The 24,665-nt window shown below is 45.4% G+C and overlaps 1 protein-coding gene across 1 annotated transcript; it reads left to right on the forward strand.

The window, feature by feature from the left end:
• Positions 1-3,777: 3,777 nt before the first annotated feature.
• LOC114051167 (glutamine-rich protein 2-like) lies at positions 3,778-24,327 on the forward strand. The gene is made up of 16 exons (XM_027873386.1): positions 3,778-4,993; positions 5,057-5,467; positions 6,659-6,744; positions 7,084-7,181; positions 7,815-7,929; positions 8,895-9,149; positions 11,264-11,386; positions 11,699-11,773; positions 12,031-12,195; positions 12,686-12,807; positions 14,628-14,693; positions 15,415-15,516; positions 20,964-21,164; positions 22,030-22,180; positions 22,865-22,949; positions 24,320-24,327. Exons 1-16 carry the CDS (start codon positions 3,778-3,780, stop codon positions 24,325-24,327), a joined length of 3,279 nt encoding a protein of 1,092 aa, XP_027729187.1.
• The last annotated feature ends 338 nt before the right edge of the window (positions 24,328-24,665 follow it).

Here is a 24,665-nt window from a genome sequence, read left to right on the forward strand (position 1 = left end):
GCTGGCAACTACAGCAGCAGTCTCCTCAGGTCCCTTAACTGTGAGACACAGCCCAAGCTTTAAGATTTGCACTGATTTTGAAAACTTCATACTAGTAGGGAGTAAGGAGAAATTCACTGAGATTAATTTTAACAGAGTTACTTTTAAAATAAAATTCCAGGAATAAGCACATTTTGGAGGGCAGAGGGCAAAATCAAGAAAAAAAAATCTGAAATAACTTGAGGCAAAGACCTGAAATGGGATTCATTTGGCATATTCTGCCATACCCCACTGCTACAGACACATCTCCTTTGGGAACACAAGGGGGCAGTAGAGAGCAATGATTAGACCAAAAGGGGGGAGCTTTTTTTTTTTTTTGCTTGTTCAACAAAAGCTACTGTACTTAAAAAAAAAAAATCAGAGTCAAACCACAAAAGAAAAGCAGTTTTTAATCTGGCTTGGATTTGTTTGAATTTTTTTTTTCTGTTTAAAGATTATATTGCTCTCACCCACTTTTTAAATGAAGAAAAGAGGGACTTAAAATAATCATCAGTTGCATGTTTTTGCCTAAGGGACACAGGTGTCTAGGATAAGGGGACAAAGAAAATGAAATTAAGGAGAGAGAAGCACAGAAAAAGAAAAAGATGGAGGAGAGGTAGGTAAAGAAATCCAAGGAGAGTAGGAGAAAGAGGCATAGGAAGGCTGGGAGATGGCTATGTCTCTGGCACCTTCACAAAAATTGACCATGTATTAGGGCATAAAAACCTCACAAATGCCAAAAAGCATATATATTAAATGGACCCTTTCTGAACCATAATGCAATAAAAATTATATTCAATAAAGGTTTGGAAGCATAAATTAAAACTTAATTGGAAACTAAATAATGTAATCCTAAAGAATGAGTGGGTAAAAGAACAAATCATAGAAACCATCAGCAATTTAATTAAAGATGATGACAACAAGACAACATACCAAAATTTGTGGGATGTAGCCAAAGCAGCACTTAGGGGAAATTTTATATATCTTCAAATGCTTACATCAATGAGAGAGAAAGAGAGAGACAGAGACAGAGAGAGAGAGATGAATTGGGTCTGAAACTTAAAAAAACTAAAAAAAGAGCAAATTAAAAATTCCCAATTAATCACCAAAGTTGAAATCCTGGAAATCAAAGGAGAGATTGACAAAACTGAAAGTTTAAAAAAAAATTGAACTAATAAGTAAAATTAAAAGCTTGTTTTATGATGGGGAAAAATAGATAAACCATTGGTTATTTAAAAAAAAAAAGAAAGAAGAGATGGCTATGTCTCCTTACATCTTACTGTTCACTGGGATTTCAAACTAAGTTATACCTAAGTTTAAGTTTAAGTTTACCTAAGACTCAGTGAAGTTATAACTTGTCCATGGTCAGAGAGAGAGTAAATGTCAGAGACAGACACAGATATGAAAACTCAGGTCTTTCTTAGTTTAAGACGTCTACTGGTTTTGAATTATAGTAAGGGCATATTGAGAAATTCTCTAACAATTTAATTAATTTTAACAATCATTTTACTTCTAATAAATAAAATTCCAGACAGCATATTTCTGAAGGGGTTGGAGAAAGTTAGCAACCGGAAAAAAAAAAGCCTCAAATGGCTGAGGGACTCTATCTACTATTGTATTTCTAAACCTCAAAGTACATATCTGAATTAAAATGTTATTTTCTCTGAGGAATTCTGAAGGTTTTGCAAGTGTGTGAAGGAAGGACTTCAACAAAAATTTATTAAGCATCAGTTATGTGCCTGGCACTAGATATTAGGTACTAGAGATAAAAAAAGACAAAAACAAAAATCTCTTGTCCTCAAGGAAGTTTTAGTCTAATGACAGAAAACAACTGAAACTCAATTTACAAAGATCAGTAAACACACAATAAATAGAAAGTAGCCAAAAAACAAAAACAAACACAAAAAAAACCAAAAAACAAAAAAAAGAAAGTAGCTAGGTGGTAAAGTGGATAGAGTACTGGGCCTGGAGTCAAGAAGACTCATCTTCCTGAGTTCAAATCTGACCTCAGATACTTACTGGCTGTGTGACCCCAGACAAATCCCTTAGCCCTGTTTTCCTCAGTTTCTTCATCTGTAAAATGCTCTGGAGAAGGAAATAGCAAATCACTCCAGTATCTTTACCAAGAAAACCCCAAATGACATCACTAAGAGTAGAAAAGGAATGAACATCAACAAAATTTGATGGGAGGGGTTAACATTTTTTCTCTGGATTAATAGAGGTATGTATCCATTTAAATACTTGAGTTATCAACTAGAAAGAACATTTGGTAACTTAAAGCTCTTAATTGCTCTTCCCAAGTTCCTGGAGAGATTCGGGTCCCCTCTTTCCAAGAGGCTTTGAAAGGGTTGGTTGGTTGATTGGTTTGGGGGCTGCATGAAGCCAAGGCCAGGATGGAGGCAACACACTGAAAAGATGTTCTGGATTTGCCCTTGCCTCTGCAAGCTCTCTTCTAGACACCTGTCTCTAAAGTAAATTTCCCTTTTACTGGGCTATGAGAACAGAGAGCAGGAACTTGGTTGTCTTTTCTTGGTTAGCTAGGACCCTTCCCCTCTGGGTCCCCTCTTACTTTTCCTGTATAGGGATCTTAACACACTCCTCTCCTTTTTTTGTCCCTGTCCTAGAGATAGGAGAGTGGGATCTTGACTCAGGGTATGCCTTTTAGCGGTTTTTGTTTTGTTTTTGTTTTTGCAGGCATTGAAAGACTACAAATCAATGATTACAGATGTGGAGGAACGGATTACAGATTTAGAGAAGCTAGTCAATCACCAAGAAAATAATTTGGTAACATTCTGTCCAGTACAGGGAAAAGGGACCCTTGGAACTGGGGACAGGATTACTCATAATCCAGCCCTCCCTCTAATGGTCCACTCAGGCTCCTCTCCGCAATCTCATCACAACAGGACTAGCAGTGTCCTCTGCATTCTGGGTCCTTATCCCGGGACCCAAAGGAATGCTTTCTAAGGTGTCACTCCTTACTCCAGCTTCTCGCTTCTAATTCAAGGTGGAGGGTTAAGATCTATACCTGCTACAAGTCAGGTCTGCAGTGAAACAAAGAAGGGAGCTGTCTGAAGCTTGCTTGATAATGGTGGGGGGGTGGGGGGGTGGTTGGAGTAGTTTAAGGCAAGGCAAGAGCAGGTTGTGGGAAAACAGGATCCCCCAGATTGCAAGGATGTGACCATTTCCCCACCAGGAAAACGTAACGCGAAAGATGAGTCTGTACCCGGAAGACAACTCGATCGTTACCTGGGAAGACTTGGAGCAAGCGCTAGTTTCTGGTCGGAGAAGCTCTACGGTGATTAGGGGAAAATTGGGAAAGGACTTAGAGTGGGCTCTTCTCAAAGCCAATAGAGTAGAGCAACATGGGCCTGCGCATTTGTTTTTTTTGGGGGGGGGGGGTGTTCCGTTTCTGAAGGGATCCGAGTGTATCTACAGTATTATTCTAAATCCCTAGTGGCCTGATATGATCGGAGTTTAACTCTTCTGTTTTATTAGACATTATAAAATTTCCATCCTTCCTACGTCGGGGACCCACTGAGATTTGGTCCCAGAGATTCTGTCTCGACCAATGCCCTAAATTGACCTTAGATCTCCCCCAACACACAACCTGGGATCAGTACAGGAGACTTGGACCACACGCTTCTGTCTTCCTCCTCTAACTAGGCAGCGGACAAGGCTTCAGAGACCTCTCTAATTACCGCAGCATATGTGCCCCTTGTGAAGGCTTCTCCAGCCGGGAAGAAAATAAGTTCACAGAAGATGCCGTCTGGCACAGAGATTCCGCCCCCACTTCGGGGAGCTGCTGGACCCAGGCAGAGTGGCGCAGAACAACATATCCCACTGCCCTCTGGCGCTGCACAGCAATCCCCTCTAACCTTAGTTAGCGGCACACTCCCTCCTACATCCCCGGGCACTTCCCAGTTTTCTCCAGTTGCCCCAGGCATAGGTCAGCTAGCCCCTGGGGTAGGTCAGCCACCCACTGAAGTGCGTCAGCCATCTCTCGCTCCAGGAATAGATCAGCCAGACTCTGTAACCTCAGGAACCGATCAGCAAATAGCAACAGCTCTAGGCCTAGGTCAACCAGTTCTTGGAACCCCACCCACCTATCAGCCAGCCCCTGGAACCCCATCCACCTATCAGTCAGCCCCTGGAGCCGTACCCACCTATCCATCGCTTCCTGGAACCCCACCCATCTATCCTCTAGTGCCTGGAACCCCACCTACACAGCCTATTCCTGGAACCCCACCCAACTATCAGCCGGGACCCAGCACCCCAGTAGCTTATCCTGGTGCTCCAGTCACCCTCCCTGGAGCCCCTGGGGCCTTCCCTGGAGCCCCTGGAGCCTATCCTGGAGCCCCTGGCACCTCCTCTGGAGCCCCTGGCGCCTATCCTGGAGCCCCTGGCACCTCCTCTGGAGCCCCTGGGGCCTATCCTGGAGCCCCTGGCTCCTCCTCTGGAGCCCCTGGTGCCTATCCTGGAGGCCCTGGCACCTATCCTGGAGCCCCAGTTGCCTTCCCTGGAGCCCCTGGCGCCTATCCTGGAGCCCCAGTTGCCTTCCCTGGAGCCCCTGAAGTCTCCTCTGGAGCCCTTGTTGCCTACCCTGGAGCCCCTGGTGCTTATCCTAGAGTCCCAGGCACCTACCCACAAGTTTCTGGAACCCCACTTGCCACTCAGCCAGAGCTTGGAGCCCCACCCACTTATCTGCCAGGTGCTGAAGCCCCAGTTACAGATCATCCAGTCCCTATTGATCCAGTAACTGGTCAGTCAACGTTCGCAGGTCCACGCATAGACCAGCCCACCCCTGCTAATCAGCCGATCAATGGAACGCCCCCCACATATCTGCCAGGGCCTGGAGTCCCAGTCCAATATCCACCAAGTCCTGTGCCCCCACCCACGTATCAGCCAGGTGTCTGGCCGTATCCTGTAGCCCCAGAAACAGTTTCTTCAGCTACCATAGCCCCAACAGCTGCTCCTGGTAAGACCCAAAGATTATTATTTCAGCTTGGAGGTGTACCCTCAGGGCCTTCTGTAATTTCAGGCACTGATCAGCCTGGCTTTGTTGCCTCAGGCACCAGCCCGAGTGAACAACCTGTGGGCCAAGTTGGCACTCAGACTGAATTGTCTTCCCAATCCCGGCCTAGTTTTGTGCCACCCTATTCTCCCTACACACCACCCCAGCCTCCCTACGCATCGCCTGCCTTGGGGCCACAACCACCGTGGTCCAGCCCATCGTATATATACTCTGCACCTCCATACCAGCATCGTCGAACACCGAGCCAAAAAAGCAAAGAAGGAGAGGGTTTCAGCTTCCCCTTTGCCTTAGAGACCCTGCGTTTGATGGGGGAGCTTACCAGCTACTACCTGATTCTGAAGGAGCAGATGGGGTCACTGGATGAAGACGCTGGCCATTCTGAGCTGGAGAAGCTACAGTTCGTCATAGGGAAATTAAGTAGGTATTGCCTACCCAAACCAAAGTGAGTGTCTTACCTCTCTGTCTCTGCTTTCCAGTCTCAGCTCCTTGGCCTTGAACCTCTGCATTCACACACATACTCACACACACCTGACCAAACCATCTTCCGTCTCCTATCCCCGTTGCCCTTTGGTTTTTTGGAATACCTTCCTCCAGGGTTCTCCAATTGTAATCTGTAGTTCTGAGATAGGTGGCATGAAAGGCTGGGGAGGCAACCACCAGGGGAAGTAGCAGGCTCTAGGCAGGGGGAGGAACTGGTCTGTCCTCTGGTAGCTTCCAACATATTTTAAAATTTGTTCTGGTGGTTTCTGTTTTTAACAATTCTTGCTAACTAGGTGCTTAGCTCAGTTTCTACCTGGTGAAGAAATGGAAGAGCTTTTAGTGCCTTCTAAATTTCAGCATCCTGGGATATAGCTGCAATCACCTTATCCTAGTTATAGTTCCATAGGACCTTTTTGACTGATTAGGTAGATATACTGGGAATATCAGCAAGATTTGCATCTGATCTCAGGGTTGGGGCCAATGACCCAGTAGGGGAGTGAGAAGTTTATATGCCATTGTCAAGCCCCCAGGTTAAGAAGCTTGGTAAGGAAATTGAGAAGAGAAAAAAAGATAGTGTAGAGTTGGGGTGAGGGAGAGCGAAAGGGTTAAATTCAGTCTTCCTTAATCCATGGCTTTAGGGTCTTGGGTCCTAAGATTTGAGGTAGGTGGGATGGCCACCTCCCCAAAGCAAACCAGAAAAATTCTAATGAGAGCTATTTAGGAAGAGTTTCTGGAGACTTAGAACAATGTTGTTCTCATCTCCCCACCAGGGAGAGTTTTTCACATTGGTTAAGGGAGGGGATTGTGGAAGCAGGCAGGCAAGAAGAATTTATGAAGCTCAGGCCAGTGGTAAAGCTAAGTGCCAGAGATATAAATATAAAGAGACAGTCCCTGCCTTCAATGAATTTAGGTTATAAATGGGGAAGATAAGAAACCAAAGGGAGATTGAAAGGGTTGGGGGACGGGAGCTTCATTCGGGTGTGGTGGGGAAGTTTGGGAATCCTCGAGGGGAATGAAGGATGTCTAACCTAGGACCCTCCCCAGAATGGAGGCCCAGGGAGGAATTTACCAATAGGAGAAGAGAGAGATGTTTAGACCCTGACAATTCTGACTTGCCTTCTTCCATAGCCAGTAAGACCATCCCTGATGACATGCTGCAACAGCTACATGGACTTAAAGCCTTAACCAAAGAAATTCAAGAGGAGAGGAAAAAAGTGAGTGAGCACAGGGCTACCCAATTTGTCCTGAAATCCATTGAGAACCCACCATTCTAAGGGGATAGTCAAAAGCATTTCAGAACAAAGTCCCTGGGCTAGGTCCACAGGAGGGAGGAGAGGTAGGCAGCTAGGAGACACTGTGGATAGAGCCATCTTGCTTAGACAAATTCACTAGCTGTATGACTCCAGTCAAATCACTTAGCCTCAGTTTCCCCACCTATAAAACTAACCCTTAACCTCCCAGCTATTATTATCATTATTAAGTGGGAAGCCTGGGCCAGACTTCCGGGAGGGGGAAGACTCAGGCCTGAAACGGCTGAACCATTGGGGTTGCAGATGAAGTTAATGCAGCAAATCCTAGCAGGAGAAGAGGAGGATGCTGAAGAGGAGAGAGAAAGGTCTGGCCATCTGAGTCTGCAGCTAAGTATTCTCAGGTAAAAGCTGGGCCCTCCGGGAGCTCAAGACCGTTTGATGTTTGGATATATAGGAAACAGGTGAGATTGAGTGGGTAGGGTAGGAAAGAGAAGACCCGTCTTCTAGGCTATAAGAATGAGTGGAGCTATTCCTGGACTGGCCGTCTCTTCCCATCTTGATCTGGGCTGTGGGCTCTGTCTCATGTCCTGGGAGCTTGCCATAGCCAACCCATAAGGCTGGGTGGCTTCAGAACAAACCCGCAGATATCCACCAGGATCCCCTAGAAGACATGCCCAGGGGATATGAGAGAAAAGCCTCTCAGATCCTAGCCGGGAGGTGCCAATGACTCCACACTCCTTGTCTCTTCAATTCCTAGTCCTAGCAGGCTGGAGATCTCGAAAGCTGGCTGAGTGGGCGTCTGTCCCAGTCATCACAATGACCAGCTGAGGAGAGAGCTTGATTTTCCCTACAAGTACGCCAGAACTGGAGCTGGAATTTTTTAGAGGGGAGAGAAAATAAAGATTCAACTCCCCCAAACCTCAGTTCCCCCTAACTGGTTTCTGCACCCCTTGAGTAAAGCTGAGTGTTGATGCCTAGCACTCGTCACTTGGGGGCTGGCAGTAAGTAATCATCCTCTTGGTTCTGCGGCGCAGATCGAATGTGAATGACATAGAGAAGGAGCTGGCCCTACTGAGGGAACGGCAGGAGCAGGGCAAGGCCATCGTGGAACAGTCAGTGACCGAAGCCACCCTTTATCTACAGGAACAGGTGAGGGAGCTGGGCCCTGGGCCCAGGAGTTGACCAGAGAAGGGGAGAGCAGGCCTCCTTCCTGCTAAGTACCAGAGACCAAGTCTCCATTTCTCTGCTACCCTTCCTGGGGAAGTCACATCTAAGAGTCCTCTGGCTTCTAGTTATAAGACCACAACACAGAAGCAAACCCATCTCTAGTCATGCCCCGATGCTGTCTTACTGACCACAGGGCCTTCCCTAGGTTCGTCTTGTACTGACCAGCCTAGCACACAGTATCTACCCAGTGCCAGTTGTCCACCCCACCTAGAAGCTGTCATAAGTACAGGTTTGAGATAAAGAGAGACCGTACAAAGGTCCCTTCATCAGCCATGTAAGATGTACGGGTTAGGGTGATATAGGGACTGGCTGATAATGTGAATGGATCTTCAGGGCCTGTTTTAAAATGGAGGATGCATTCCCCTCCAATACCTATTTGTCCAGTGGGGAGAGACCCTATGGAACAAGGGCAACTCTTGTGGAGCCCTCTGTCTCTGGAACTGTTGGGGGAAGCTTCTGAGTGGAAGGAGGCAATCCCATTTTGACTGCCCCTCCAACACCTCTCACCTCCCCTGAGACTTGTAGCCCAGACCTTCAGGTCTATTCCCAAATTCCCTAGGGCAATGTGACTCTGGAGCTCTGTCTGTAATTGCCATTCATTCACCAACAGGATCACTTGACACCTGTATGCCCTACAGAATCTGGTGTCATCTCATAGTCTAATTCAGAATTTAGATGTCTTTTAGAGCCACAGATTGGGCCCAAGACATTGACATGTGTCGGGAGGGTTGCCATAAAGTCTAACTGAGGAAAGTAGAGCTTTGCATCGGACCCCACGACCCGGCAGAGAAGGCCTTCAGGCCACGCCTATGCAAAGAACTCTTCTGATTGGTTTGTTTCACGCCACCCTGAAAACTCTCCCCAACCTGCTTTTCTTTGATATGCAGTTAGACAAGCTCAGGCTGATCATAGAAAGCATGCTTACCTCGTCGTCCACCCTTCTGGCCATGAGCATGGCGCCGCCTAAGGCTCCAGCCCTCTTGAACCCAGCCGAAGTTGACCCGCACGCTACCTGTCCAGCGTGTAGCCTAGACCTGAGCCAACAAGTCAGCAGACTAGTGCAGCGCTACGAGCAACTCCAGGATATGGTCAACAATCTGATAATATCTCGGCCCTCTAAGAAGTATCAGCTCCAAAATCAGGTCGGTCTGGCTGGACCATCTCCTGTACTGGGATAGGCACGCTAGGGAATGAGGTTCCAGGGCTCCAGATTGCGGTCCCCCTCCCGTCTAAACTCTTCAAAGCTCCACCTCGCCCTCTAGTGGGAATCCAAGAAGCAGGCATCACCTAAGAGTAACTGCACCCGAGCACCGATGACTCTCCCTCCCCAATACTTCCCAGAGGATAGGGACCTACTTTTTTGGAAAGAGTGAAAGGTTAGCAGAGGTTCGGGGAGGAAGGCCAAAGATCCAGGTCACCAACTGCCCATTGGACAACACCAATGGGAATAGGCATCTCAAACTCAATATGGGGGGTAGTTATGTGGTGCAGTAGATAGAACACCAGCCCTGGAGTCAGGAAGACTTGAGTTCAAATCCTGCCTCAGACGCTAGCTATGTGACCCTGGACAAGTCACTTAATCCCTCCCGAAAAAATAAATAAATAAAAAGAGTCAAACTCCATATGAATGAAACAGAACTCATTATCCCCCTGCCCTAAAACACCTTCTTCCTAAATTGCCTATAATCTGTCCAGAACACCACCATTCCTTTTAATCGCCCTGGTTCAAAACCTGGAGTATAGTCTCAGTTCCTCCCTCGCAGTTCTGCCTCTGTGTTCCTTGCGTCCGTACCTTTCTCTCCATCCACATGGCCACCACCCTCGTTCAGATCCTCCTTGCGTCAACCCCTGGACTGCTGCCACAGCTTCCCAGTTGTTCTCCCTGTATCCAGTCTCTTCCCTGAGGACGCATCCTCAACACAAACACCAAATTGACATTTTTCAAGCACAGGTCTGACCAGTAGTCACTCCTCGGCTCAAGAAGACCCAGGGGCTCCCTATTGCCTCCAGGATAAAAATACAAACTTTTCTGCTTGGCACACTTGAATCCCTTCATATTCTGGTCCTCGATCATTTCCAGGCTTATTAGACATGACTCCCTTTCATACACTCTATAGTCCAGCTAACCTGGCCTTCTTGCTGGTCCTCACACATGTCATCTCCTATCACCATGCCTTTGAGTCGTCCCTCAAAGGGACGCCTGGAGTTCAGTTCTTCTTCACCTATGGAGTCTCTGTTTCCAAAGACCAAGTAAGCTGGAAGGGACCTCAGAAACCATCTAGTCCTACCGTCCGTCTCATTTTATAGACTTGGAAACTGAGACCTATTTGGGTTCTGTGACTTGCTTAAGGTCACACAGATAATATACATTAGAAAGGAGATTTGAACCGCCTCAAAAACGAGTGCTCTTTCCATTATATATCCACATTGTCTCACTTCAAAGATCCTAGAAGAGGCCTATCCTGATCCCCTCAGTTGTTAGGAACTCCCCACCCCCAAATATTACTTGATATTTACTTTGCAAATACGTTGGTGTGTGGTTGTTGTTTTTGGTGAGACAACTGGGGTTAAGTGACTTGCCCAGGGTCACACAGCTAGTAAGTGTCAAGCGTACAAGGTTGGATTTGAACTCAAGTTCTTCTGACTCCAGGGCCCGTGCTCTATCCACTGTGCCACCTGGCTGCCCCTGAAGATATGTTGTACATACTTATCTAACATGTTGTTTCCACTTACAGTAGAATGGAAGCATCCTGCGGGCAGGGACAGTTTAATAAATGCTTGTTAAATGAATAAATGAGTTGAATGAATGAGTAAACAGGCACTAACCACACCTCCCCTGTTACATTATCTGTACTGATTAATTCAGAAACTCGAGATTCCATGCAATAAACAGAGCTGGTGGGGACCTACCCTCCCACCTGTGGAACACACATTTCCTGAGTGCTAGGTCCTTAGGTAGAGATTCTGCCTACCTGGGGTAACTCTAGATTGGGGGGAGGGCATGCTGAGGAAGAGCAAGAGTCATCCCTCAAACTACACCAGGAAAATACAACTACCCAGTGTTTCTCCAGTCCATCCCCTGGGGTCACTCAGTTCTTTACTAGGCTCTTGTCCATTTTATGTGACTTGGCTTGAGACTTCGATATATCCTGGAAGAAGGGCCTATGAGTTTGTGGGGAGGGGAAGGGTCATGCCACCAACCTCAAAAGGGCTTCCTTTTGTCCTCCCTTTCCTTCTCTTCCTCCTCCTGCCTCAGGATGAAGAGTTACTAGGTCATATCCAGACCACTATCCTTCAGGTGCAAGGTGACTGTGAGAAACTTAACATCACCACAGGCAATCTCATTGAGGACCACAGGCAAAAGCAGAAAGACATTGATGTGAGGTTTGGGCTGTGCTGGGAGGAAGGGGCAGGAATGAGAAGGGGAAAAGGCTAGAAGTGCATGATGTCTGCAAACCCCAGGTCTGGCCCGGCTGGTTCCTGGTGAGGTGGGAGGAGGTATCATCTTAAGCTTCAAAATGGCATCTGAGGTCCTCTACCTCCTTCCACCACCCTGCTTCAGAGTGGAATGGAAGTCTTTGTCCTGGGCTCAAAATTATCTCTACTCTTGACATAGTCTCCCCTCCCCAACTCATCCCACTACGTCCGACACTTTTATTTCTGTCTGTATCCCTCTCAACCTCTCACCCAGGTCCTGTACCAGTCCCTAGAGAAGCTAGAAAAGGAGAAAGCCAACAGGGAACACTTGCAGATGGAGATTGATGTGGTGAGAGGCCATGCACACATAAGATACATTTGTGGAACAGGCCTGTTGTTCCAGCTAATTCTATGAAATGCATTTGGGGTAGGAGTGAGGTGGGGGGACATATGGGAGAGATATAGATCAAAGAGACATTGGTTGGTGCCAGGGATGGATATCAGGTGGGCAATTGGGATGGAAGATATCCCCAGAGAGACAAATTCAATGAAGGGTGCCTCCATTGTGAAGACATGCAGCCACCTCCTTCGTCTCTCCTGAGACAGAAAGCAGATAAGACTGCTCTCGCGGCCAAAGTGAGCCGAATCCAGTTTGATGCCACCACAGAGCAGCTGAACCAAATGATGCAGGATCTGCTGACAAAGATGACTGGACAGGAGAAGGACTGGAAGAAGGTCCTGGACAAGCTCCTGGTAGAAATGGATACCAAGGTGAGGGACTTACTTTGGGGTTGGCATACTTGGGTACCTACTCCCTGAGGGTACTTGGGCAGATGAAGATGGTGAGGCGTCAGGAGTCTGTTCATCTTTTTTTTTTTTTGACAATTGGAGTTAAGTGACTCGCCCAGGGTCACACAGCTAGTAAGTGTCAAGTGTTTGGTCTGAGGCCAGATTTGAACTCAGGTCCTTCTGACTTCAAGGCCGGTGCTCTATCCACTGCGCCACCTAGCTGGCTCGAGTCTGTCCATCTTTAGATGGCTTGAGGGGAGAACAAACTGGAAAAAAGAAATTGTGCCCAGATAGATATATTGAATAGTCTTCCTCTCCACGCCGAGGGTCTTCTACTATTCTGGTGAGGTGGGTCCTGGCTTAGCATTGTTCCCCCACGCCTTCCCCTTTCCTTCAGGGCTAGCTTCTTGTTTCTGTTTCCCTGGACATCCACACCCTCCTAAACACGGATCCTTGTTTCTCCCCGAGTAAGCTGGATCGCCTAGAGTTAGATCCCGTGAAGAAGATGCTGGAGGAAAGGTGGAAAGCCTTACGACAGCAGCTGAAGGATCAGTCCCCTCTCTATCAGTCTGACGAAGCTGCCACCATGCGGAGGTGAGCTGGGTGGTCAGACACTGTGAGATCACACTTGGGTGGGGGTGGGGTGGGGTGGGGAGGAGAGCTGGAATGGCCTGGCACAGATGAAGGTAAGGAGGCCCGGGGAGCACGGCCAGCCAGTGGCAAGACCACATGATGGAGCAATTAACCCCGAGTGGTCAGTGGACTCCCTTACTCTGGGAGAGGGGAGGGAGGCAATTCAATTCTGCCACCCCTATAAGACCCCAGGAAAGAGTTGGATATGTGTGTGGGCTCCACTCCCCAGGCTCTCTCTGTACTTAACTGTACTAGAAGAGTAGGAGAGCTTCAAATCCGGCCTCAGACACATAATACACACTAACTGTGTGACCCTGGGCAAGTCACTTAACCCCATGGCCTAGCAAAAAAAAAAAAAGAGTAGGAGGGCGCATTTAGATATCCAGAGCCACCAAAGGCGTGGTGATATTGGGGCACGGCTCTACCTCCCTGCATAAGTGGGGTTAAAGTGGAGAACCCTAGCAGGAGAGACTATTATCCTTCAAAATCATAAATATGATGCCCCGGGAAACCTGAAAGGTAACAGAGCCCAGGTCCCAGCTTCTGTGGTGGGCCACTAGAGGGCACCAGCAAATCACCTGTGAATCTATAGATACCCTAGGTAAGCACAGTTCCCAAATATGCAGAGAGCACGTTAGGTCCCAGCGGGGATGAGCTAGGGCAGACCTCTCCTTCGTCAGTCCGCTTTTCTTTCTGGGAGAAAAGATGTGTCAAGGAGAAATAATTTTAAAATTATTAGATTACCTGAAAGCCATGATCAAAGAAAGAACCTAGACATCCTATTCCAAGAAATTATGAAGGAAAACTGCCCCAGTGTCCTAGAACTGGAAGGTAAAATGGAAGTTGAAAGAATCCACCGATCACTACCTGAGAGAGATCTGAAAATCAGAAAGAAGATGTGGCACCCGCAGAGAGAAATCTGACTGACGTGTACATATGTGAATGTGAATTTACTGGAGTGTATAGTTGTTTATGGATATGAGAGAAATGATTATTTCTTTCTTGTATTAATGACTAATTATTGAATCAAGACCAAGGTTTTTCTCCTTTTCTACTTCCTCATCCAGAAATCAACCAGTGTGGGAAATCTTTCTCAAAGACAGTAAAAGAAATTCTAAATTTAGGCTAATGGGAAGTTTCCTGCTCATTGTATTTACACAAACAGGTCTGGGAAAATGTGGATTGTCCTTTTTGTCAGACAGGTGATATGGAAATAGATAAGTCTCTTTGACCAAGATTTGGGGGATCCAAGTGATGTACCCCAAGATCCTCATTGTATTATAGCCTACTTCCTATTATAATATTAATTTTCTTATCACTTGTTAACCGATCAGAGTTGATTGCCACCCTCAGAAACACCCACTCTTCCAAGGGCATATAAACTTAGAGCTCACAGCCAGAAGGTGTCTTTGGCATTCGAGAGTTTCACTGTCCTCGTTTGATTAATAAACAAGCTAGCCTTATTAATAAAATGATAAAATTACCCAGAAACTATGCCTTTCAGATTTTTTAAATGCCACAGATGTGTGTATACACATTTGTGTATGTGACCATCTTGTGTATAAGCAGATGCCACCTACCCTGATCTCTAGCATGTCCTCCAGGGCTGGGATGAGGGTTATTCTTATATAGGCTTAATTTCCAACTTGTCTGCTCTCTGCTTTCTTGTCCCAGGGTTCAGCACTGTTCTTGGAGTGTGGATAGGAAATCCTGCCAGTGTTTTTTGTCTTTCACATAATGTGATGTGCAAGAGAATTTACCCTCAGTTTCTATCCCAATAGGCAGGTTTTGGCACATTTCCATTGTCTCTCATGCAACCGGCCCTTGGAAACAGCTATAACTGGACAGTGAGTGCCATATACCACCACCCCACCCTGTTACACACCTCCTTTGTGGGAAGGAGGGATGTCTTCCCAATTCCTTAACTCTCCCTTACTCTCCTCTCTTCATTCTCTTCTGTCTCCAGCTTTTCCTTCCAGCTCCCATATTGAGACAAATGTAAAATGCTTTATGAACCTTAAAGTACTATATAAATTATTGTCATTATTATTATTTACACATTTATACCTGGTGTGAAGACCATCTCCTTCCCTGTACCTGGGAAGGTGCATTAAGCAGATGGATGAGGGTATAGGGAAGAAATGATCTTTTAGGGGATGCCAGGGGCTTTTTTTTTTTTTAATGAAATAGGGCTTTATTGGATATTTGTTCAAGTTCTTAGGCAAAGTCCAAGCCATGAGTAACATCTCTGGGGTGGGTTATTTAGCCACTCTCACAGCCATAAAACGGACAAGACAGAGAGGACCAGAATGGTAAAGGCCAACTGCACCACCATCCAAGATGGCTCTTGAGACAGAGATAGTACCCCATGTCAGAAAAGACATGGCCTTTACCCATCATTACAGGATACAAATTGTCTAGAAGAATAGATGAATAACATAATAGAGCAGAGCGCTCACTCCCCCCTCCCCACCTCCTGCCAAGTGAACTTGCAAGGGTTGTGGGAACCGTGAGTGGATTTCAGGTCGTCTGGATTTCTCATATGTTGTTCGCCCTCCCCATGGACAGGATCATCCCCTCAGTGCCGGGTGGCCCAGGACTGCCAGCACATCGTTCTAACCGTCCCTATACCATCTACGAATTGGAGCAAGTCCGGCAGCAAAGCCGCAAGTACGGAACGGCTCTGCCCGAAGAAGGGGCTTTGGATGGGGCTATCAGAGGGAGAATCCTTTCTAGAGGCCTGGGGGAGAGACTCGGGGAAGTATTTTGGAATTGGGTCAAAGGATTTGTTGCTTCATGGGGATGAGGCCTGGAGAGCCAGAAATGATTGAATCATTAAAGAAGTGGAAAGTTTCCCTAATCCAGCCCCTCCCCAGATATCTAGCTACAGGTCCTACAGGACCTCTCTTTATGGTCCATTCTCTGCTAAGGCTAAGTCCTACCCAGGCTTCTCCCGCATACTCATTTATACACCTTGGGTTACAATTAAACCCATCATTTGGGGCGATAGAGTTATGGGAGGGGGGAAGGGAAACTGAGCATGGGGGGGGCAGATAAACAAGCATTTATAGGGATCCATTAACAAGCATTTATTAAGCACTTACTATATGCCAGGCACTGTGCTAAGCAGCAAGTTTATAAAGAAAGGCAAAACATGATCCCTGCCCTCAAGGAGCTCACATTCTAATAGAGGAGACAACAGGCATATGACTATGTACAAAATACATAGATTTTAAATGCAAAGTAATCTCAAAGGGAAGGCACAGGCAGTCCAATCTAGGACATGGGATTTGAGCTCAATCAGGGAAGCCAGGTGAGAGGGGAGAGAGTATACTGGGAGATGAAATGCCTACCAGTGTTACTGGGTCACATTTTTTTTTTTGGCAAGGCAATTGGGGTTCACGCACCTAGTAAGTGTCAAGTGTCTGAGGCCAGATTTGAACTCAGGTCCTCCTCACTCTAGGGCTGTTGCTGTATCCACTCTGCCACCTAGCTGCCCTTGGGTAACATTTTTTTTTCATTCATTTTTCAGTCATGTCCAACTCTTTGTGACTCCATTTGGGTTTCTTGTTTGTTTGTTTTTTGGCAGAGGTACTGAACAGTTTGTCATTTCCTTCTCCAGCTCATTTTACAGATGAAGAAACTGAGAAAAAAGGGTTAAGTGACTTGCCCAGGGTCACACAGCTAATAAGTGTCTGAGGTGGGATTTGAACTCGGGAAGATGAGCCCAGCTCTCTATCCATTGCACCACCTAGCTGGCCCTACTGGGTCACAGAGGTCCTTAAAGAGAAAGAAGGCTGGGGGGGGCAGCTAGGTGGCACAGTGAATAGAGCTCTGGCCTTGGAGTCAGAAGGACCTGAGTTCAAATCCAGCCTCAGACACTTAACACTTACTAGCTGAGTAACCTTGGGCAAGTCACTTAACCCCGATTGCCTCACCAAAAAAAAAAAGAGAGAGAGAGAGAGAGAAAGAAGGCTAGAGAGATAGGAAGGGGCCAGATTATGAAAGGCTTTAAAAGCCAAACAGAAGATTTTCTACTTCATCTTGGAGGTCATGGGGAGCTACCATCCCTTGTGTGGGGCCTCTGGAGCTCTGCTGAAAGTCCCAGGGCTTATAACTTGGTTCCCCCAACCTCCATAAGTATAACTGGTTTGGGAGTCAGTAGGGCTAATGATTGGGGCTCAGTTCACATTTTAGAATTAAAATCCTGGTTAACAGGAAGAGTCACACTTAAATTAGCCATTGACAAGTTGAGGTAGGCCTATGCTGAAGTATGTGCAGTTTGACCGTACTCTCAAGGAGCAAGGAGGAAAAGGTTGCTAGCTATGACTAAGGCTGGAGGCATTAAAAGATTCAATTTAGGGGCAGCTAAATAGCATAGTGGATAGGGGCACCAGCCCTGTATTCAGAAGGACTTGAGTTCAAATCTAGCCTTGGACACTTGACACTCACTAGCTGTGGAACCCTGGACAAATCACTTGACCCCAATTGCCTCAAAAAAAAAAAGATTCAATTTAGTTCACACAAGCATTGAGTTCCTGTAGGTTAGTTATTCCATTAGCATTGTGTTAGGTGATCTCAGATATTAGGGAAGTAAATGACATCATCCCTCAAATCAATCAATTTCTAATCAACTTGGGAAAACACACACACACACACACACACACACACACACACACACACACTGAAATAATAACATTGGATAGGATCTGATTAAGTGTAATGTTGGGTAGTACAAAGAGAATTGGAGAATAGAGGGGTCATCCCTCTTGGCCAGTGATCAGGGAAGGCTTTATGGAAGAGGTGAGTCTTTGTTAGTCTTAGCTCCCTCGGAGGACGAGTTACATGAACTGAAGAGGGTAGGCACACTCAGGTGAGATAGCACAAGCAAAGGTCAGGAAGCTAGTGTTTCAGGGATGATGAGGAGACAGTTCTAGCTGGAGCACAAAGTTGCCATTGGGAAATCCCCATAATACCAATCTGTCACTCTCTAGACTCCCCATAGTATTAATTATTTAATCATTATACCTTACTTCATCTGTTAAGTAGGTGAGAGGGATGGGTGGAATTTGGACTAGGGGATCTCTGAAGTCCCTTTTAGATCTAATAATTGATGATGGTACATTAGCTCATCTGATTCACGCTATGTGAAGAAGGCAGAGCAGGTATTATTATCCCCACTTTACAAATAAGAAAACTGAGGACCACAAAGGTAGAGTGACTATCTCAAGATCACGTAAATGGTTAAGTGGCTGAGTTGAGACTTGAACCCAGGTTTCCTGACTCCATGACTGGCGCTTTCTTTTTTTATTTTCTTTTTTTAAAATTAATTAATTTATTTTTAGTTTTCAATATTCACTTCCATAAGATTTTGAGTTTTAAATTTTCTCCTCCTCCCTCTTCTCTCCCTTCCCCAAGATGGCATGCAATCTGATATAGGCTCTACTTACACATTCATATTAAGCATGTTTTCACATTAGTCATAATGTAAAGAAGAATTAGAACTAATGGGAGGAACCATGAGAAAGAAGCAACAAAACAACACAATAAAAGAAAAGGAGAGCAAATAGTATGCTTCCATCTGCATTCAGAATCCATAGTTCTTTCTCTGGATGTGAATAGGGTTTTCCATTGTGAGTCTTTTGGAGTTGTCTTAGATCCTTGCATTGCTGAGAAGAGCTAAGTCTATCAAAGTCAGTCATCCCACAATGTGGCTGTTACTGTGTACAATGTTTTCCTGGTTATGCTCATTTCACTTAGCATCAGTTCATGTAAGTCTTTCCAGGTTTTTCTGAAGTCTGCCTGCTCATCATTTGTTATAGCACAATGGTATTACATTACATTCATATACTACAACTTGTTCAGCTATTATTATTATTATCATTATTAATATTATTATTATTCAGCTATTTTTCCCCAATTGATGGGCATCCCCTCGATTTTCAATTCTTTACCACCACAAAAAGAGCTGCTATAAATATTTTTGTACGTGTGGGTCCTTTTCCCATTTGTATGATCTCTTTGGGATACAGACTTAGAAGTGGTATTGCTGGGTCAAAGAGTGTGCACATTTTTATAACCCTTTAGGCATAGTTCCAAACTGCTCTCCAGAATGGTTGGATCTGTTCATAACTCCATCCATAATGCATTAATGTTCCAATTTTTCCCACATCTTCTCCACCATTTATCATTTTCATGTTTTGTTGTGTTAGCCAATCTGATAGGTGTGATGTGGTACCTCAGAGTTGTTTTAATTTGCATTTGTCTAATCAATAGTGATTTAGAGCATTTTTTCATATGACTACAGATAGCTTTAATTTCTTCCTCTGAAAACTGCCTGTTCATATCCTTTGACTATTTATTAATTGGAGAATGACCTGTATTCTTATAAATTCGACTCAGTTCTCTATATATTTTAGAAATGAGGCCTTTATCAGAGATACTGGCTGTAATAATTGTTTCCCAGCTTTCTGCTTCCCTTCTAATCTTGGTTGCATTGGCTTTGTTTGTGCAAAAACTTTTCAATTTAATGTAATCAAAGTCATCCATTTTGCATTTCATAATGTTGTCTATCTCTTGTTTGGTCATAAATTCTTCCCTTCACCATAGATCTGATAGGTAAGCTATTCCTTGCTCTCCTAGTTTGCTTATAGTATCAGTCTTTATATTTAAATCATATACCCATTTTGATTTTATCTTGGTATAGGGTATAAGATGTTGGACTATGACCAGTGCTTTCTTTTGCAGAATATACAGTGGGCCTCAGTGTATGCTTTTTACCTTGTCCAAATCGTGATACATTCAGTCAGTTTATTCATTCACAAACATTTATAGAATACTCCCTCTCTGCTGTGATACCCCATGACATTAAATTTATTTTTTAAATGAAATTGAGTGGTTTTCAATGAACAACAACAAAAACAAAATCTCTTTTCTCTCCCTGCTACCTCCATTTCCTTGTTGGGGAAAAAAAAAAAAGAAAGAAAAGAAAAGAAAAACGTGTAACAAAAAACACAGTCAAGCAAAACAAATTCCTACACTGGCCACGTCCAAAAAATATGTTTCTTTGTATCTTGTCTGTCACCTCTGTTAGGAGACAGTGTGATTCGTCATTGGTCTTCTGGACCAATTATATTAAATGTAACATCTTATGGTAACCTGTCTTGTGCTATGTTCTTTCCTCTTTCTTTTGATGACAATAAAAATGGAAAATTGATCCCCCCCCCAAAAAAAACAATGAAGAGAAAACAAGAAAGACCTCTAGGACAACAGGTGGATCTTCTACAGAGGGCTGATAGGGGAAATGAGGACAAGAAATGCCCAAGGAAGTCATAGGGGTTGCTGGCTAAAGTGGAGGATTGTCACTGAGTCAATAATGGAGCTTTCCATGTTTGAATATGTATCAGTATCCAGTTATTTCTTCTGTGCCTTGCCTTCTCAAACAGAGAATATTTGAATAGTGGACTAATAACCACAACAACTCAATTTCCCTTGCATTTTAGAAAACAAAACTGTTTTCCTACATTAGCTCATCCAATCCTCACAACCACCCTGGAAAATAGGCCCTGAAAGAGTACGAACTACCTCCTGTACTGTGTTGTTGTAGGAAGGACACTTGGTAAGGAGAACCTTAAAACAGCGGAGAAATGTGAGCTATTAGCCTCCCTTTACGGATAAAAAAAGTCAACCCAGAAGAAGTAAGTTAAAAAACTTTGTCCGACATCACACAGCTGACACTAGAATCTTCTGCCCTTGTTTAAAAGGCTCTTTCCACTCTACTGACTTTTTGTTTTTATTTTGTCTCTCTCATACTGCCAACTATAGTGCCTGGCACACAGTAGGTCTCCAGTAAAGAAAGAGAATGCAATAGAATTGAATAGAGGGTTTCTGACAGAGGCCTCTGTTTTTTAGAGGAAATATCTCCCTATTCTGGGGTTTGGGTGAAATTTCAGGGAGCTGAACTAGGAACACGGAATATCCAGAAATGCAACCCTAACCTGGGCTCAGAAATTGCTGCTCTGGTTAGGGATAGGGTGAAGGAATTGGAGCACCTCCCACAATTTGCTTTAGGACAGAGGCTAACAGCCCTTCTCTCTTCTCTACTCTACCACCCCCAGCATGAGGTTGGGCACTGCCTTCCAACGATCAGAGCTGGGACAGCTGGAACGGAGTGTGGGCCGCCTGCATTCCATGCACTCCAAGATGCTGATGGACATAGAGAAGGTACAGATTCATTTTGGAGGCTCAGTCAAGGTCAGCAGCCAGATGATCCGGGAGCTGATCCAGGCCCAGTGCCTGGGTTCCTCCTACTACAAAAGGTAAGATGGACGACGGGAAGGCAGGGTCACTCCCCACCCCAAGTCCTGTACCCCGAGAAGGTGGGTTTAGAAGGAGGGTGCTTAGAGATGAGGCAAAAGTCCTGGGATAACCCTTGCCATTCTGATAAAGTATCTGGAGTGCTCCAGACATCTCAAGGTTCTTATTCAGCCTTTGATCCCATAGGGTTCTGCTGTTGGGTAGATGTCCAGACACACAAGGTCTTATACTGGTCACTGTGGCCTTGTTATGGCTTTCACCAGTCAGGACCCCATAGCCCTACTCCCTATCCTGCTGCTGGGGAAAAAATGAAAGAGAAAAAACTGAAATCTGTGTGTCTGTCCAGAATAACAGGGAGAGGGTTGGGATGTAGTTAGCTTTCTTTGCTCATTTTTTCCCATATGGGGTGTATGTGTATGTGTGTGTGTGTGTGTGTGTGTGTGTGTGTGTGTGTGTGTGTGTGTGTGTGTAGTTGATTCATGTTGATCATGCATTTTTTTTTTTGTTTGGGTGGTGTCAACCAGTTAACATTAAGCACCTACTATGTGCCAGACACTGTACTAAGTGCTGAAGATACAAAGAAAGGCAAAATATATATATAAATAACTAGTGTGCGTGTCCCTAGTTCACCATGTTTCTTGACCACAGCTCTTCTAACTGGGCCATGGTCCTTTTTGTGCTATACTTTTTGTCCCTCCTGCCAATCCCTTCTACTGGGAGGGGAACATAGAGTAGCCATCAGCCTCTGACTCCCCAAAGAGAGCTGTTCAGCTCATCTCCTTCCGCCCCTGTGGGGCGAGCAGTACATCTTGCTCCATCACCCTGCTTATGACTCCCTTGTGACCCCATGGGTATCGTCTCTCGCAGGCTTCAAGATATGCCAGACTACTCCTACATGTCAGTGCCACGTCATTGTGGTGGTAGCCATACACTTACCTTCCCCTACCGCCGCTACGCTCGCTTACAGCACCTGGCTCAGTGTGTCTACCCTACAGAAGATACACAGCCCTCCTTGAAGGTATGGGGGCATTAACTAGGTGGAACTGCACAGGAAGGGGGCAAGGGGAGACAGGACTTACCTGCCTTAGAACCATAGACCTTAAGGTACGCAAAGCTCTTGTGTCTCCTAGGCTTCACGTACAGGAAGTTCTCATCTCCCTTGTCACTCTGGCACATGTTTTCCTGAGGCCATACAGATGACTTTGTTCATGGAGTGGAAGGGAAGGGTGAGGAGAGAGTTGTAGGGAGGTCCCTACAGCGTCCCTACCCTTCCTCTAGTCCAGGAGCTCTTTTTTTTTTTTTTGCTTTTTGGTGAAGCAATCAGGGTTAAGTGACTTGCCCAGGGTCACACAGCTAGTAAGTGTCATGTGTCTGAGGCTGGATTTGAATTCAGGTCCTCCTGACTCACTTTGCCACCTAGCTGCCCCTAGTCCAGGAGTTCTTAACCTAGGGTCTATGAACTTACTTTAAAAACATTTTGTATAACTATATATCACTGTTATTGAATTCCTTTGTAATCCTGTATATTTTGGTTTGTGCATATGAAATATTATTCTGAACAGGGGTCCATAGAGTTTTTTTGTCCATGACACAAAAAAAGGGTAAGAACTCCTGATGTAGATATGTGTGACTGACACAAGTTGGCAGCCTGAGGATGGGAAGTCCTAGGCACTATCATGGTGATGAAGGTATGTCCTTGCAGCATGAGGTGGACATCTTGGGCCTGGATGGACATATATACAAGGGACGGTTGGAGACAAGGCTTCCTATAATCCCAAACAAGGAAAGTGAGTATCCAGAACCACCTGTATCCCTATACTGTAGAGTGGGTGAGCAGTCACTGGGTCTAGGTTAAGCTGACTTGTACCCAGCAGGCTAAGGCAGCACTGCAGAACACTAGATCTCCGGGCAATCAGTAAACGTTTATTAAGCATCTACTATGTGCCCGGCACTGTGCTAAGCACTGAGGATACAAAAAAGAGGCAAAAGATAGCCCCCACCCTTAAGGAGCTTACGATCTAATGGGAGAGACAACATGCAAACAAATTATATATGTGAACAAGTTATGTATATATATATAGGATAAATAGGAAGTAACAGAGAGAAGGCACTGGAAATGAGGAGTGACGGAAGGCTTCCTGTAGAAGGTGGGAGTTTATTGAGATTTACAGGAAGCCAAGGACGGCAATAGCTGGAGCAAAGGAGGGAGAATGTTCCCGGCGTGGGGGACAGCCAGAGAAAATGCCCAGAGCTGAGACATAGAGTGTCTTGTTCATGGAACAGCCTGGAGGCCAATGTCACTGGATGGAGAATACATGTCAGGGAGTAAGGCATAAGAAGACTGGAAAAGTAGGAAGGTTTATGAAGGGCTTTGAATGCCAAACAGAGCATTTTGCATTTGGTCCTGGAGATAGAGAGCCACTGGAACTTATTTCTCCTACTACCCAGCATCACCCTCTCTCTACCCCACACCCACACTCTCAACATGCAAAAAGTGCAAATTTCCCATGGACCATGTGCCCAAGCACAGAGATTAGTTAATAGGGATAGATCCTGCAACCTCTGCCCCTCAGCTAGTACGAGGGAAGACCCATATACTGGTTTTCCGGCACACAAAGTTCAGATGGTATTATGTGGAAGAGTTAAGACTTTGAGTTGGTGGTTCAAATCGCAGTTCTGTTAGCTGGGTGACCTTGGGCATGTCACTTCCTTGCTCAGCCTCAGTTTCCTTCTCTGTAAAAGGAAGGAATTGGACTAGATCTTCTCTAAGAGCCCTTCCAGCTCTAAACCAATGATCTAAGAGCCACACTCTTTGCCCTTGGGTTTACTGTCTACTGGGGCAGGTAGGTGCAAGGAGTGCATAGAGCGCTGGGCCTGAAGTCAGGAAGACTCATCTTCCTGAGTTCAATCCAGCCTCAGACACTTACTAACAGTGTGACTCTGGGCAAGTCACTTCACCCTGTTTGCTTCAGTTTCCTCATCTGTAAAACGAGCTGGAGAAGGAAATGGCAAATCACTCCAATATCTTTGCCAAGAAAACCTCAAATGGGGTCATGAAGAGTTGGACACAACTGAAAAATGACTGAAAAAAACAATTACTAACAGGAAACAAGATAGCAGCTTCACAGCTGTCCTCTTTGCCTGTGCATCCCTACAGGTTACTGATGCAGTTTAGGGGCACAGGGGTGCTGGGACCCCAAAATCACAACATGTGGGTCCTGCCCGAAAGAATTAGACCCAAGCCTTCTTTCAGCCAAAGACAAGGTTTATTAGAACATTCATCATATCGGGCACTCTTAAGGTGTCTGAACACTAGTAAACTAGGTTATAAGAATCTAAGCAGTGGCTAGATTATAAGAATCAGAGCAGCTTAATGTAGACAAGGTGGACCTTATATACAGAAAGACTGTGGGAGGGCCCTAGGAGTGGCCAGTAAACTGGGGTGAACACAACTCCTGGGACCTGGACCTCGTGGCCAAGGGAGAAAGGAGGCTAGCTAGGAT

The sequence above is a fragment of the Vombatus ursinus genome, unplaced genomic scaffold (genome assembly GCF_900497805.2).
Source record: "Vombatus ursinus unplaced genomic scaffold, bare-nosed wombat genome assembly UNPS02014801.1, whole genome shotgun sequence".
NCBI classification, from domain to species: Eukaryota; Metazoa; Chordata; class Mammalia; order Diprotodontia; family Vombatidae; genus Vombatus; species Vombatus ursinus.